Here is a 16,879-nt window from a genome sequence, read left to right as displayed (position 1 = left end):
GATGTGCTTTCGAACTGCTAGGTTGGCAGGAGCTGGGATCAAGCAACGGGAGCTCACCCCGTCGTGGGGATTCGAACCGCTGACCGTCTGATCAGCAAGTCCTAGGCTCTGTGGTTTAACCCACAGCGCCACCCGCTTCCTCTTCCTTAGTTACTACAGTGAAATACTTTTGGGGCGGCAAAAGCTTGCCTTTTCTCCAGAAAACAAATCCTACCGGAGAATCGCAGTTGGCAGCCTCATTGCGGAGCATCTCTCTCCGTAACCAGGAGAGCGTCCTCTGCTTGGCTGGACGCCTGGAGGGCGAGGGGCCTCCTTGGGACTGAGGAACGGCAGCCCCCCTTCCTCACCCATGAATCTCCTTTTGTGCTTCCCCCGCCAGGGGGTGTCGAGCCAAGAGGAAGAGCGAGGATCCCCATTCAGAGTCACGCACCGTGCAGGTTGCCATGGCAGTGGGACAATACGCTGGGTGACCGCTCTCCTGCCCCGGCCAGCAGAGTCCTGGCACATGGAGGAGGACGTGAGAGCCTTCAGGGGAAGGGGGACGCCAGCTAGGGGGGAGCGGACAGGGCTGTTGTGATGCCAGGAACAGAGAAGGATGCCCCCAGGGAAGAGACCCTTCCAGCAACTCAGAATATAAAAAGAGCCTGCAGGATCAGGCCAAAGGGGGCCCAGCTAGTCCCAGTGGCTCCCGGTGGAGTATCGGGTCAGGTTCAAGATGCTGGTCTTGACCTTTAAAGCCCTTTGTGGCTTAGGGCCCTCGTATTTACGGGACCGCCTCTCCTGGTCTGCCCCACAGAGGACCATGAATAATCATAGTTCAGAAGTCCTGGGCCCTAAGGAAGCCAGACTATCCTCCACCAGGGCCAGGGCCTTCTCAGTGGTGGCTCCGACCTGGTGGAATGCTCTGTCCCAGGAGACCAGGGCCCTGCAGGATTTAACCTCCTTCCACATGGCCTGTAAGACAGAGCTATTCTGCCTGGCTTTTAATTTGAATTCAGCCTCTTCTTTTATTTCCCTTCTCTTCGCTCCCCCTCCCCTTTTATGACAATCACCCGCTCTGGGATCCCACAGCTAATTCTCCCCTGGCCTCCTCACTGGCCCAAGTAGGACCAATTCAGCCAGCTAGCCCTGGGGATTATCTAACGTTTATTAGATGGATTTCCCCTAAATTGATTTCTGAACTTTGAATTTTTTTGTTATTCATGTTCTTATACTGTATTTTTATGCTGCTTTTACAATTAAGTGTTTTAGATTTCTTGAGTCCGGTTTTTGAACCGGGAAGGGCGAGGTATAAATAAATTATTATTATTATTATTATTATTATTATTATTATTATTATTATTATTAGTCACAGTGGACCACCAGATAGGTAAAGGTAAAGGGACCACTGACCATTAGGTCCAGTCATGGCCGACTGGGGTTGCGGTGCTCACTTCGCTTTATTGGCCGAGGGAGCTGGGAGCAGCTTCCGGGTCATGTGGCCAGCATGATTAAGCCGCTTCTGGTGAACCAGAGCAGTGCACGGAAACACCTTTTACCTTCCCGCCGGAGCGGTACCTATTTATCTACTTGCACTTTGACGTGCTTTCGAACTGCTAGGTTGGCAGCAACAGGGACCGAGCAATGGGAGCTCACCCCGTCGCAGGGATTCGAACCGCCGACCTTCTGATCAGCAAGTCCTAGGCTCTGTGGTTTAACCCACAGTGCCATCCACATCCCTTGGACCACCAGATACCCCAAAGGGAATCCTGCAAGCCAGGATCCGAGCACAAGAGAAATATTCTCCCCTCCTGAATACTCCAGCACCTGGGATTCAGAAGGATCCCTGACTCCAACAGCAGAGGCAGAACGACTCAAATCTTTTCGTGTGGCACCAGCTACACTTTGGAACTCCTTGCCAATGGACATCAAGCAGGTGCCTTTGCTGTCCTCTTTTCGGCACCTGCGAAAAGCCTTCTTGTTCAGACAACCCTGTGTGGGTGCTTAGAAAGTTTTGATTTGATTTTGGCATGTTGTTATTTTACCTTTCCAAAGGTTTTTAATTACGGTACTGTTTTTGATGTTGCTGATTGGTAATTTTATTATTTGATCGTTTGTGCAAGCCGCTTTGAGTTGTGTGTCGCTTACAGTGGGGCTATGTATAAATTTTTATGAGTAAATAAATAAAACAAATCTGCCGGGGGGGGGGTGTGGAGGATCAGAGAGATACAACATTTGCACAACATTTACAGACACTTCCAAGGGAGAGACCTCCTTTCCCCTGCAAGCTCCTCCCTCCATTCTCCCCCACTGTTTTCCTTGTGGCTATTTCTAGATTGTAAGTCCCTTGGGGCAGGGAGCTGCACAAAGCACCCCGTACATGGATGACTCTGTAATCAGTAGCAGGAGCGCTCCCACATCCCCCCTGCAAGAGCCCAGAGACCAGAGGGATTGTGCTTTCAGCATAACAAAGGGTGGAGGGTCACAAATCCAGCCCTGACTTGACACTGGACTTTGAGGACCATGAACTCAGCTAAGAAGCTGAAAGTGTTGCCAGCTCCAGTTTGTGGAAGACTGGCTTAATCTAAGAAGCCCGATGCATTACATGAAGATGATGTACAGATGGTACACGACTCCAGTGCAGTTAGGGAAAATGTACAAAAGTAGCTCATATATATGTTGGAAGTGTAAGGAAAAGGAAGGGACATTTTATCATATGTGGTGGGATTGTAATGTAATTTTAAAAAATTGGGAAATGATATACAATGAATTGAAGAAAATGTTCCATTTAACATTTGTTAAAAAACCTGAAGCATTTTTGTTAGGGATTGTAGGGAAAGACCTGTCAAAAAAGCTGGAAAACATCTTCATGTCTGCGACAACAGCCGCGAGAGTTCCAATAGCACAAGGATGGAAGACTGAAGAAATTCCAACTAAAGAATCATGGCAAGAAAAACTGATGGACTATGCAGAACTGGCAAAATTAACATATATGCTATGGGACAAGGATAACTGTGACTTTAAAGATGAATGGGAACCCTTTACAAAGTATTTGAAGATGCAACAAAGCGAACTGGACTCCTTGGCTGGCTTTGAATATACATTCACAAACTTTTTATTGATAATAATCAGCTAAAAAGTTTGAGGATCTATTACACAACTGTGTAACATGCAGAAAACAGCATTCTCAGAGAAACCAAAGACTGGAACTGAGGGAAGCCGGGGGTGGGGTGGGGGGGGTTGTGTGGGGGGGGGGGAGAGGGAGGAAAAATGGGGGAAGAATAAGGATGATATGTTTCTGGATAATATGTTTGTTTTAATTCTGAATAAAAAAGTTTTTTTAAAAAACACACACAAAAAACTAAGAAGCCGGGCATAACTTTTCAGACAGACAGGACTTGGCTGGGCTCCAGACCTAGAACCCTAGAATTCTAGAGCTGGAAGAGACCCAGAGGCCATTTAGTCCAACCCCGTGTGACGCAAGGAACCCTCGCTGCCAGCCATCATCATCATCAACCCCTGAGAAACCAAGCACACCAGCTTCACCTGTTGGGCTCCAGTCCTTTCTGGGTCAGAGGACTCTCACAAGCACAGGCAACCTTCATGCCCCCTTGATACCAGCTGCCATTGGGCTCCCTCCAAGAGGTTTTTGGGAGCTGCAGCTGCTGCCCACAGACCCTTTGGCAAGCCCACCCTCTTCCAAACCGGCAGCAGCAGCAGCCAGCTGTTGGCTGTGATCGATCAAGCCCTCTGCAGCCTGAGCTCCTGAAGGAATGTGTCTGCCTGCTGGGAGCCCTGCCCTCTTCTGAGCGCTGTGCAGAGGCTGAAAGTCCCGTCTGTCTGGGAGGGTTGGGTAGAATCCGGCACCTTGGAAACTGCTGGGACACCCAGGTCAGCTTGCAAATATCTTTTGGGATGCTGAAAAGCCTTAGTTTAGTGGTTTCTTAAGAGGGGACAGCCGGGCTGTGTATTCTGGCTCTGTTCTCCAAGACATTTGGTCTAGCCGTTTATCACCTGTGTGTGTATGAATCGTAGAATTGTAGGGTTGGAAGAGAACCAGGGGTCATCTAGTCCAACCCCCGGAAATGCAGGGTTCACAGCTAAAGAATCCCTGACAGCCATTCAACCCCTGTTTAAAAACCTCAGGGGAAAGAGGCGCCGGCACCAGTCAAACAGCTCTTACCGCCAGACAGTTCCTTCCTTATGTATGCAATTTCAAAGTTCTGTCTGCCACTCTGCACATTTTGATAAAGGTGTCCAACACATGCATCAGTACAGATCAGTTCATCTGGAGCAAATGCCAGACCCGTCAGACAGAAACCCTACTTTCCTTCCAGCTGTTTTGTTTCATATCGTTTCGGGTTGCATTTACTGGATTTACAGCCGTGTGAACACTCTGTTCAAACGATGGTCTAGAAACATCGCAAACTGATAAAGGACCAAAGTGACTAGCTCAATCCCCAACTCAAGGTGAGAGAAGAGTCTTGCCAGTGGTGGGATGCTTCTCTGGCCTGATGCCACGGTGACGGGCACGTTCCTCTCTTAGAATCATAGAACTGCAATGATTTGAAGGGAACCCCAAGGGCCATCTAGTCCAACCCCCTGCAATACAGAAATCTCAGCTGAAGAATCCCTGGCAGGCAGACATCTGGGCAATCTTTAGACACCCCCATCGAAGGAGAGCCCGCCATCTTACCTGCTGAAGCTCCTTCTCCAGCTCGAGGGCTCGGGTGACAATGGGTCCCCGCACGGCATACTCCACCTTCTTGACCGAGGGGTTCAGGGACTCGAGGGTCAGCACCTTCTCCCGCCGAGCCAGACCATTCTCTGCCATCCCTGGCTGGCTCACCTGCTGCTGTAGGGCCCTGTGAAGCAAGAAGGGAGCAGGGCTGAGGGACGGGCTCAAGAATGCCTCCGTCCAGAGCCTGGCACCGGGGAGAAGGCTGAGGCCCAGGACAGCCCTGGCCAGCCCATGCCTTGGCATCGCCCTTCAGGGGAACATTGGCCCGGACAGCTTCGGCGGCTGGGAGCAAAGTCCTGGCTGAGATCTGGGCAGGGGCGGGGCAGGAGCTGGGCAGGTGGCAAAGGTCTGCGCATTCCCAAGCAGGGGAAATCAAAAGGGTGCCAGGCTGGAGGTGGAAATGAGGCTCCAGCTCTCCTCTGCAATCCAGGGCTGGGGGCTGGCTGCCTTCCCTGCCCCAGGGGAGACGGGCACCTACCCAGCTCAGCTACCAGGCAGGGGAAGAGGCAGGCTGGCTCCCACACAGGAGGGGAAAGTGCAGCTCCTTTTAATCCAGGGCAAGAGGGAGGAGACTCTGGGCTGCAAGGAAGAAAGAGCCACATTGTGGAGCAGGACTGAAAGGGACCTGCCATCTCGCCTTCGGGAACAAAGGCAGAAAGCAAACTCTCTCCCCGCACCCTCCTGCCTCCCACAGAGACTTTCACTGGGCCTGCCTGGGCAGGGTGCCATTGTGGGATGGAGAGGGGTTGGGAGGAGAAGCTCAAATAGAAGGGGTAAGAATGCTCAGGGTCCCATTGGGGAGCAGAAGGGGGCCCCTGTCATTTCATGGGTCAGGGTTACGTAAGAGGGACAGCGAAGGATTCACACGAAAATTGCTCCTGATGAATTAGGAAGAATTTTGACACCACAAGTTGCTTGCAAAATTGAGGGTTCTCTGAACCCGTTTGCGCGATGCGCATCAGCCAGCCCGTCCAGGATTCGAGCACGCCCAGAGCTCAATAGTTGGCATCTCGACCAGAGCGGGTGGGGAACTGCTGCCAGCCGCTCTGTTCATGACATTTATATCCCACCTCCTCTCCAAGTTGCCCAAGGCGGAGTCCTCCCCTCCTTGGTTTAATTTCTGCGTAAGCTTTGGGCAAGCAAATAAGGATGGACGCTCAGTAAACGGGTCGTATGGGGTGGCACAAAAAGTCAGATGCTTTGCTGGTGTTGTGGCTTTGTTGTGCCACGGCAAAAGAACTTGAATCCGTTTTAAATGCACAAATGTAAAGGTGCACTCCTCCTGCAAAATACCAACAGCCTGGAGGCAACCTTGTTATAAGCAGCTTCCTATTCCCCCAGTTTCTGCATACCCGTCAACTGCCCCCTTTCTCCCGGGGCAGCCGCGGAAACGATTCATCCATCACGCTTTCTTCCGCCGTCCCAGCAAATTCTGGTTTTTCCCGGCAGGAAGAGGCAGCTCAGGGGGAGCTCAGCTGGCAGCCGAGCAAAAGGCACTCATTTTATGACAGGGCATTCTGGCAGGAGACAGCTGACCCACGCCAGAGCGAAAGACCAAAAAACAAGCACCCCGATTTGGATACTCAGGATGTTGGAGGATCTGGTTTCTGGTTGCATCCCTGTGCCCAGAGATGGAGCTACATTTCTGGTGCGCTGAAGCCTAAAGGGCTTCACAAACAGCAATGAGATCTGGGCAAGCACTGTTACCTTCTTCAAGTAATAATAATACTAATAACAATTTATTATTTATACCCCGCCCATCTGGCTGGGCTTCCCCAGCCACTCTGGGCGGCTTCCAACAAAATATTAAAATACAATAGTCTATTAAACATTAAAAGCTTAAAACATTAAAACATTAGTTGTAGTTTCCGGGTCACCTTCAAAGGTAGCCCCACGTAGAGCGCATTGCAGTAGTCCAAGCGGGAGATAACCAGAGCATGCACCACTCTGGAGAGACAGTCTGCGGGCAGGTAGGGTCTCATCCTGCGTACCAGATGGAACTGGTAGACAGCCGCCTTGGACACAGAATTGACAAGGGAGTTGTTCCATGACAGGTGAAGCCATTGGGAATGGTCTTTTGGAGTTTGGGGGAGAGGTGCCATCCATATGCAGATGACACTCCACTCTGTTTCTCCAGAACATCTGAACCAGGAGAGGCTGCACAACCCCTGGGCTCTTGTCTGCACAAAATGTTGAAGCAGATGAGGGCAAACAAGCTGAACTTGAATCCTGGCAAGACGGAGGATTTGGGGGTGAGTAGCTCCCAGGTCCAAGAAACTGGTTCTGCCTGCCCTGGATGGGGTTGCTCTCCCCAGCAAGGAGCAGGTTCACAATCCGGGGGTGTTTCTGGTTCCAGCACTGTCCCAGGATTCTGGTGCATGTGTTGAATACATCAAGACTGGATTACTGCAATGAACGCTTCCTTGGGGCTGGATCTGGAAGCTGCAGTGAGTGCAGAATGCTGCGGCACAATTGCCACCTGGAGTTGGGGCCTGCCAGCACCTAACAGAACCAGGCAGAGGGCCTTCTCGGTGATGGCACCAGCCATGTGGAACGCTCTGCCATCAGATATCAAGGAAATAAACAACTACCTGACTTTTAAAAGGCAGCCCTGTTTAGGGAAAATTTTAATTTTCAGAATGCTGCAACGAGGCTCCTTACGGGGTCCTTGCCATGGGATCACATTCACCCGGTGCTTTACCAATTGCACTGGCTCCTGGTGGAGTACAGGGTCAGGTTGAAGGTGCTGGTTTTGACCTTTAAAGCCCTATGTGGCCTAGGACCCACGTACCTACAGGACCGCCTCTCCTGGTATGTCCCACGGAGGACCTTACGGTCCACAAATGATAACATTTTGGAGGTCCCAAGTTGCAAGGTGGTTAGATTGGACTCAACTAGGGCCAGGGCCTTTTCAGTACTGGCCCCGACTTGGTGGAACGCTCGGTCACAAGAGACCAGGGCCCTGCGGGACTTGACATCTTTCCGCAGGGCCTGCAAGATGGAGCTGTTCCGCCTGGCCTTTGGTTTGGACTCAGTCTGACCCTTATGTTTCCCTCCCCTTTATGGTTTTGATCTATGGGCTACTACTAAAATGAGGCTGCATTTTAAATTGCATTTTAGCCTGTATTTTTATACTGGTGTTTTTTCCCCTATTATGTTTTTACTGTAATTTTACTGGTGTTAGCCGCCCTGAGCCCAGCTCTGGCCAGGAAGGGTGGGGAATAAATAAAATATATTCTTATTATTATTATTAATGTGTGAAGTTTCATTTTGTTTTTAATCTGTTGGCAGCCGCCCAGAGGGGCTGGGGAAACCCAGCCAGATGGGTGGGGTATAACAAAATTATTATTATTATTATTATTATTATTATTATTATTACCTGGGAATTTCAGAGCCTGTTTGGGGATTGGCACCCTTCCCCTCAACTGCCATTGCTCCATGCTCAGGTGGCCCCCTGAGGGACGCAGGTGGCGCTGTGGGTTAAAGCCTCAGCGCCTAGGGCTTGCCGATCGAAAGGTCGGCGGTTCGAATCCCTGCGGCGGGGTGCGCTCCCGCTGCTCGGTCCCAGCGCCTGCCAACCTAGCAGTTCGAAAGCACCTCCGGGTGCAAGTAGATAAATAGGGACCGCTTACCAGCGGGAAGGTAAACGGCGTTTCCGTGTGCGACTCTGGCTCGCCAGAGCAGCGATGTCACGCTGGCCACGTGACCCGGAAGTGTCTCCGGACAGCGCTGGCCCCTGGCCTCTTGAGTGAGATGGGCGCACAACCCCAGAGTCTGTCAAGACTGGCCCGTACAGGCAGGGGTACCTTTACCTTTACCTTTACAGGTGGCCCCCAGCGCCCCTCTCATTCTGCCTTGGGGCTGGGAAACCTCATCCTTCGCACGCCAGAGCCTGAACTTGGGTGTCAGCGACTCCAGGGGGTTCTCTTGCCTTGTGAGGGACAGAGCAGAACCTTCCGGAACAGAACATCGGGAGAATTCTCAGGGTCAGTGCAAAAGTCAAGAGGTGGCCCAGGAAGGCAAAGACCCCATGAGCTCCTCTCAGGGCAACCGCTCCGATGTGACAGCGTCTGCAACATTTATTCATCCATTTATGAAAATTCTACTCTGCTTCCCTGGGACGCGGGTGGCGCTGTGGCTTAAACCACAGAGCCTAGGACTTGCCAATCAGAAGGTTGGCGGTTCGAATCCCCGCGATGGGGTGAGCTCCTGTTGCTGCTCGGTCCCTGCTCCTGCCAACCTAGCAGTTCGAAAGCACGTCAAAGCGCAAGTAGATAAACAGGTACCGCTCCGGCGGGAAGGTAAACGGCATTTCCGTGCGCTGCTCTGGTTCTCCAGAAGCGGCTTTGTCATGCTGGCCACATGACCCGGAAGCTGGATGCTGAGGGAGCGAGATGAGTGCCGCAACCCCAGAGTCGTCCGCAACTGGACCTAATGGTCAGGGGTCCCTTTACCTTTACAAATATAAATGGGGAGGGGGACAATTCTGTGCATGGCCTCTGGGCTGTGGGCTGGATCCCCTCTTCTCCTTACGACGCCTCTCTTTCCTCTGCAGGCCACTCACTACTCCCTGCTGGCCACGCTGGAAGTGCTGGGCAAACTGGTGTTCAGCAGCCTGGCGGGCATCGTGGTGGACTGGCTGGGCTTCGTCGGGGCCTTTAGTGTTTTCCTCGCCCTCTCCAGCATCTCTGCTGCCTACATACTGCCTTCCAGAAGGTGATGGCTGCTACCACCAGGAGGAGGAAGAGGAGAACCTGACAGGAAGCAGGGTCACTGTGGGCCAGAGGTGGCCAAGGGGAATTTTCAGGTCTAGGGGATAAGGGTTCATCAATAAAGACCTGGTTATGTTTAGAATGATACTGCATAGGGAAATGTTCCCTGATACCAAGATGAGGGATTCTATGGAATGATGATAGAGAGAATTGATAAAAATAATGATCTGTTGTGACCTTGATGAAAGCATACAATAGACAAGCCTTCTTGTGTTTTGGCTCATTTTCCTCTCCCCCCCGCCCGACCTTTAGAAGACATCTGAAGGCAGCCCTGTTTAGGAAAGCTTTTAATGTTTAATGGACTATTGTATTTTAATATTTTGTTGGAAGCCGCCCAGAGTGGCTGGGGAAACCCAGGCAGATGGGCAGGGTATAAATAATAAATTATTATTATTATTATTATTATTATTGGGACGTGGGTGGCGCTGTGGGTTAAACCACAGAGCCTAGGACTTGCCAATCAGAAGGTCGGCGGTTCAAATCCCCATGATGGGGTGAGCTCCCGTTGCTCAGTCCCTGCTCCTGCCAACCTAGCAGTTCAAAAGCACCTCAAAGTGCAAGTAGATAAATAGGTACCGCTCCAGCGGGAAGGTAAACGGCGTTTCCATGCGCTGCTCTGGTTCACCAGAAGTGGCTTAGTCATGCTGACCACATGACCCGGAAGCTGTACGCCGGCTCCCTCAGCCAATAAAGCAAGATGAGCACCAACCCCAGAGTCGTCCACGACTGGACCTAATGGTCAGGGGTCCCTTTACCTTTACCTTTACTCTGCTTTCCTTAGACCATAGGAAGAGTCCTGATGGATCAGGACTGTGACCCATTCTCATGGGCTGGTTGGACGCAGAGAGGAATGGTGGGAGGCACCAGCTGGGGAGCCCCCCCCCCAAGGGAAGAAAGCTCAGAGCCCGGGGAGGGGGTGTGTGGGTCAATGTGTGGTCAGAGGGAGAAGAGGGAGAAGATGGGGGGGGAGGTGTCAGGTGTGGGATGTAATCCACTGGGAGCAGTCAAGTACAACATTCCTTTTTTTCCTAGAGTGGACATGCAGGGAATGTTTGGTCCAGCCAGTCGAAAACTTCCTGTTTCCTCTTGGCCTGGAGCATTATTCCTCTTGCATGTGACCAGAGGTGGGCACGACCTTACCTGTCCAGGTAACAAATGGACAAGGCATGCTGTCACCCTCTCTCATTTCCCCCCGCTTCCTTCGTCGTTTGCCCAGCATCTTAGCTTGGAGCGCCCTGCTAGCTTCTCAGCTAGCAGAAGCACTGGGATTACCTCCCCATGTGGGGTAGATCCACATGTATATATTTGTAACTAAGTCTGCCTTCAGGAATCCAACTGTGAACTGATGTGAGTAAACTTCTTTTATTGACTTTGAATAAGATTGCCGTCTGTTTATTCTTTCAAGAGGGATTAAAGGGAATTTACCAGGAACTATCAAAACCTTTCTATTCTGAAGGAAATCAGCCCTGAGTGCTCACTGGAAGGACAGATCCTGAAGCTGAGGCTCCAAGACTTTGGCCACCTCATGAGAAGAGAAGACTCCCTGGAAAAGGCCCTGATGCTGGGAAAGATGGAGGGCACAAGGAGAAGGGGACGGTGGAGGACGAGGTGGTTGGACAGTGTTCTCGAAGCTGCCAGCATGAGTTTGACCAAACTGCGGGAGGCAGTGGAAGACAGGAGTGCCTGGCGTGCTCTGGTCCAGGGGGTCACGAAGAGTCGGACACGACTAAACGACTAAACAACAACAACCAGGAACTATACAATTCAATCTGAGACAGAGTGAATTGTATAATAGTGAGAGGCTTACACGAGCCTGCAACCAGTTATCTGTTGTGCGTGAGAAGGGGAATGTAAACTCTGCTAAGCAAAGGAACTTGCTAGCACAAGTTAAGAAGAATATTCATAAACAATATATCCTCTCCTGTCACCATGAACATTCCCACAACCTGAAGATTCTGGGTGCTAATGCTGGTCCTGAGTCTGCGGCTCTGAAACTGTGACCTAACCTGTCCAGGTAATGAAAGGACGAGTCACGCAGCACTCTCTCCCTCCTTTTCCATCTTCGTTTCTTCCTGTGAACTGCTGGACTGCTGACTGCAGTCACTGGGTCAACCCACATATGGGGCAAACCTGTTTGTCTATGTTTGTAACTTTAAGCCCAAAGCCTGCCTTCAGGGATCACACTGTGCTCTGCCTGATCGTGAGTAAACTTTCTTTTTGTTACTTATGAAGAAGACTGCGGTGTTTTTATTCTTTTAAGAGGGGTTAAAAAGGGGTCTTACCAGGAACATGTTAGGACACATTTCAATCTGGACAAGCCAGATTGAATTGCTTATTGTCTTAAGAAACTCACACAAGTTTGCAACCAGATTTCTGCTTTGCATGTAAAAAGGGGAATGTAAACTCTGCTAAGGAAAGGAACTTGCTAATGCAAGTTATGAAGGATATTAATAAACAATATATCTTCTCCTGCCTCCCTGAACATTCCCACATCAGAAGCTGAAGGGGTAACAGGGCTTAGTGAGCGGGGAGAGTTTGTGGCAGAGAGAAGTCCAGACTCAGAGGCAGAAGTGGAAGCAGGAGAAGAGAGAGGCCAAGAGGCAGAAATGAGTCTGTTGTAACTCACTCTACGTGGGGCTGCCCCTGAGACTGACCCAGAAACTCCAGCGGGTGCAGAAAGCCACGGCGAGGCTGCTTACAGGGTCCTTGCCGTGGGATCACCTTTAACTGGTGCTATACCAGCTGCACTGGCTCCCGGTGGAGTACAGGATCAGGTTCAAGGTGCTGCTTTTGACCTTTAAAGCCCTGACTTCCGGTCGGCGCCAGCGTTTAATGGCGGTCCGAGCCTCGAGCTCCGAGGCAGGACTGCTTCGCTAGTTCGGGTCTTACCCGCTACGGCAAGCGGGGGACCCCTAAAATCACAGGCGCGGAGCCTGTGAACAAAGGAGATTCGGTGGGCACCTTTTGCGCCCCCCGGCACTGTGAAGGAGCCTTTTTAAAGGCTTCTGAGCGGCATCGGGGTAAGCGCGGTGCTGAGAGTCGTTACCCAGCTAGCGGAGTGAAGCCGCGTCGCCATGAACGGAGAGCGCCGATTCCTTCCTGCAATTGGAATTTGACCACAGCACCCGTGAGTAAGACTGAAAAAGTAACGGGACATTAAATTAGAAATTTGGCTGAAAACGGGAAAGGCATAAATTAAGGAAGTCTGCCTTCCCGGAGCTGCATGAGAGACAAAGCAACGAAAACCAAGCTGCATTTGAAGGGAACCTTTCTATTTTTTTAAGCTGTCAAACTGACATCGGACTTAAACTTCCCCCCAGATTGGCAGGAGAAGGGGGGAAGGGATTGGGACATTGTTAACCTGCTGGAAAATTACTGGAAAATTAAGACCTTCCATTGCCAAACCCCCCCAGGTCGGGCTGCCCAAATAAGACACCGGGATGTGGACTGTCAAACTTTGCAAAGTGGGGTTTTGTTCGTAACAAAGTTACTGGACCTCAGATTTACCCTGTTGTATTTTGGCAACATAGAAGATAGAGACGTTACGGTTTGGATATTGGAAACTACTGGCTATTGTTATACTTCCTTGCTTCTTTGTTTTTCTTTCTCCTTGCCACCTGGATACAATTGAATGCTCCCTCTAGAGGGTTTTAAGTGAAATTGTTGCACTTGGAAAAGTAACAGTGGGATTTTCCACTTGGAAATCAACTCTGTGAAAACGACCTTGAGGATATGAGTGCCCCTACAGAAGAGATAGTAACAAGGCAGAAAGCAAAACAATCCCACAAGAAAAGGGGCTCTATATCAGGAACTGTATCAGCTGCACAGGAAAAAACATCAGCTTCTATGGATCCTATGACTCAGGCACTACTTAAAATAAATCAATCCCTGGAAGCACTGACAAAGCTATCGACAGAGAATTCTAAAAAATTAACAGAGTTGACAACAAGACTGGATGTGAATACAGCCAGTGTAAAATCTAACACAGATTCTATAAATAGATTAATCCAGGAGAATTCAGAAACACGAAAGATTGCAGAAAGTGCAAAAACAACGGCTGAAGAGACAAGGGAAAAGTTTGGACCTATTATTAAAAAAGTGAATGAGCATGATGCAGCCCTCTCCTTATTGGAACTTCAGCGTAAAGAGAAGAACCTAAAACTTAGATTGGTTCCTGAAGGGGAAGGGGACAACCTTGTGCAATTCCTTACAGAGAACATTATAGCTTTTTGGCAAGAGGAATGGGAGGAAGATGATTAATTTGAGATAACAACAGCCTTTCGACTGGGCAGAAAGCAGGATAAAAAACCAAGGGATTGTCTAATTACATTGAGATCAAAAGAAGAAAGAGATAAAATATTGAACTTGCATTATCAAAAGGCACTGGTGATCCAAAACTGTCAAATACAGATTTTTAAGGACATTCCCAAATATATTTTAGAGGTGAGAACATATTATAAAAGCCTAGCAGACCTGCTGAAGAAAAACACCATACCATTCAGATGGGAGTTCCCACAAGGATTGTCCTTTAACTTTAAAGGAAGAAAGATTAAAATAAAAACAATTCAGGACAAAGAACAATTTCTGGAGAGATACCTGGAGGATTTGCAGAAAGGAACTGTGGAGGAGGGGGAACCACCTGATATAGCAAATCTGTCATTTGGACTTTTACCACCACCATCGGAGGAAGAGCAGAAGCTTGGAGCAGTTGGAGGAACAGCTACTTAAATACAAAATGTCTCTGCAACTCCTTAGTTGGAATTGTAACGGCTTGAACCTTCCTCGAAAAAGACGACAAGTTTTTCACATTTTGAAGAGAGAACAATTAGATATAATATGTTTGCAAGAAACCCATATTGCCAGGATACATAGGAAATTACTGATAAATAAGAGACTTGGTCAAGAATTTATCTCATCAGACAAAGTAAAGAAAAGAGGTGTGGTGATCTATGCAAAGGAAAAATTGGCTCCAAAATTGATATTTAAAGACGAACAAGGAAGATACCTGGCAATTGAAATACAAATTCAAGGAGAAAAGATTTTGATTGTTGGAGTATATGCCCCAAATGAGGGGAAGGCCGAATTCTTTAGGAAGTTGCATGAGACATTAGTTGACTTTTTAGACTATAAAATCCTAATGATGGGAGATATGAATGGAGTTGTCTCAATAAATATGGATAAAGCACAGAGACAAGTGATTTCAAAAGAAGGGAGACTACCAAAGACCTTTTTCGAAATGACTGAAACAATGGACTTGATTGATATTTGGAGAACAAGGAATCCTCTAGAGAGAGAGGGAACTTTCTTCTCTGAAGCAAAAATGACATGGACAAGAATAGACCAAATTTGGATTTCTAGCAGTCTGGCGTCAAGAACAAAAAAAGTAGAAATATGTCCAAAAACGTGCTCCGACCATAATGCGGTGAAGATGGAGATGAAACTAACAACAACTGGATCCTTTAGATGGAGAATGAATGACACCCTATTTAAGGATGAAGAGATCCACAAGAAGGCCCTTAAAACATTAAAAGATTACTTTGAGATCAACAGGAAAACAGATGTGGAAAAAAGAATAATTTGGGACGCAAGCAAAGCCGTGATGCGAGGTTTTCTAATTCAACAAAATTCTATAAAGAGGAAGCAACAAAATGAGAAGAAGGAAAAAATTTTAGAAAAAATAAAAGAAGGAGAGAAGAAGCTGAGATCCAAACCAAAGTCCCATGAGATTTTGAGAGAAATAAAGTTTTATCAGATGCAGTACATGGAGCTCATGAACCAACAAATAGAATGGAAGATAAAGCAAATGAGACAAAGAACTTTTGAATCAGCGGATAAATGCGGGAAACTTCTGTCATGGCAACTGAAAAAAAGGCAGAAAATGAACACTGTAACAAGTCTAGAAATGGATGGAAAAATTATCTACAAACCCAATGAGATAAACAATTGTTTTCAAAGTTTTTTTAAGAAATTGTATGCACAAGGGCCAATCAACGAACAAGAAATAGAAGAATTTATCAGAAAATACGGTCTACCAAAAATTCCAGAACAAAGTAAAAGGATCTTAAATGAGGAAATAACAGAACAAGAAATAGAGGGTGCCATCCAAAATATGAAATTGGGAAAATCACCAGGACCAGATGGCCTGACGGCCAAATACTACAAAATGCTGAAAGAATGGCTGATACAACCATTGAAGGAAGTTTGCAATGAAATTTTGAAGGGGAAAAAGGCACCTGAATCGTGGAAAGAGGCTTTCATCTCACTTATACCGAAAACAGAGACTGAGAAGAATCAGGTCAAAAACTACCGCCCTATATCTTTACTCAATGTGGATTACAAAATTTTTGCAGACATTTTGGCAAAAAGATTGAAAAGAGTGTTGATAGAAGAGATTCATAAGGACCAAACAGGCTTTCTCCCAGGTAGACATATGTCAGACAATGTGAGGAACATTATAGACATTTTGGAGTTGCTGGATGTTGACATTAACAGGAAAGCAGTTCTGATTTTTGTGGATGCGGAGAAAGCCTTTGACAATATCTGTTGGACTTTTATGAAAAAGAATCTCCAAGGGATGGGGGTAGGCCAAGGTTTTGAAAACGGTATAGGTGCAATATATTCTCAACAAAAGGCCAAGTTAATTGTAAACAATGTGGTAACAGAAGAAATACCTATAGAAAAAGGTACACGGCAGGGATGCCCAATATCCCCTTTGCTTTTTATATCAGTCCTGGAGGTTTTGTTAAACATGATTAGAAAGGACCAGTTGGTTAAAGGAGTTCAGGTCGGAGTTAGACATTACAAATTAAGAGCATTTGCAGATGATCTAGTATTGACTTTGCAACAGCCAGATACTAGTACTAAAAGAGTATTAGAACTAATTGAAATATTTGGTCGAGTAGCAGGTTTTAAATTGAATAAACAAAAAACGAAGGTGTTGGAAAAAAATTTAACAATGGAAGAAAGAGAGAGTTTTCAGAATGAAACAGGCTTGGAAATAACAAAAAGGGTAAAATACCTGGGGGTAAACTTAACATCTAAGAATGTGAACTTATTTAAGGATAATTATGAAAAATGTTGGTCAGAAGTTAAAAAGGATCTGGAAATATGGTCAAGGTTGAAACTTTCCTTGTTAGGCCGAATTGCTACTATTAAGATGAATGTATTGCCTAGAATGCTGTTTTTATTCCAGACGTTGCAGATTGTGGACAAGATGGACTGTTTCAAGAAGTGGCAGAAAGACATATCAAAATTTGTCTGGCAGGGCAAAAAGCCCAGAATTAAATTTAAGATTTTAACTGACGCAAAGGATAGAGGGGGGTTTGCCCTGCCGGACTTAAGACTTTATTATGAATCAGCAGCTTTCTGCTGGTTGAAACACTGGCTA

At 47.8% G+C, this 16,879-nt stretch overlaps 1 protein-coding gene across 3 annotated transcripts in view; it reads right to left on the bottom strand.

Moving 5' to 3' along the window:
- The window catches only part of GPT (glutamic--pyruvic transaminase), a 44,845-nt gene that overhangs the window by 14,491 nt on the left and 13,475 nt on the right, over window positions 1-16,879 (bottom strand). Inside the window, exons 2-3 of one of the 3 annotated variants that reach the window (XM_079984360.1) lie at window positions 5,199-5,299; window positions 4,676-4,844 (exon numbers count right to left, since the gene is read on the bottom strand). In XM_079984360.1, the coding sequence (XP_079840486.1) occupies window positions 4,676-4,813 (138 nt within the window). In that variant the 5' untranslated portion in view covers window positions 4,814-4,844; window positions 5,199-5,299. Of the gene's footprint in view, window positions 1-4,675; window positions 4,989-5,198; window positions 5,300-16,879 lie in introns of those variants that run through there. The other 2 variants (XM_079984361.1, XM_079984359.1) reach the window with 2 other exon arrangements.

The sequence above is a fragment of the Podarcis cretensis genome, assembly GCF_951804945.1.
Source record: "Podarcis cretensis genome assembly, chromosome: 7".
Classification (NCBI taxonomy): Eukaryota; Metazoa; Chordata; class Lepidosauria; order Squamata; family Lacertidae; genus Podarcis; species Podarcis cretensis.
This window is presented reverse-complemented; position numbering and strand designations above follow the sequence as displayed.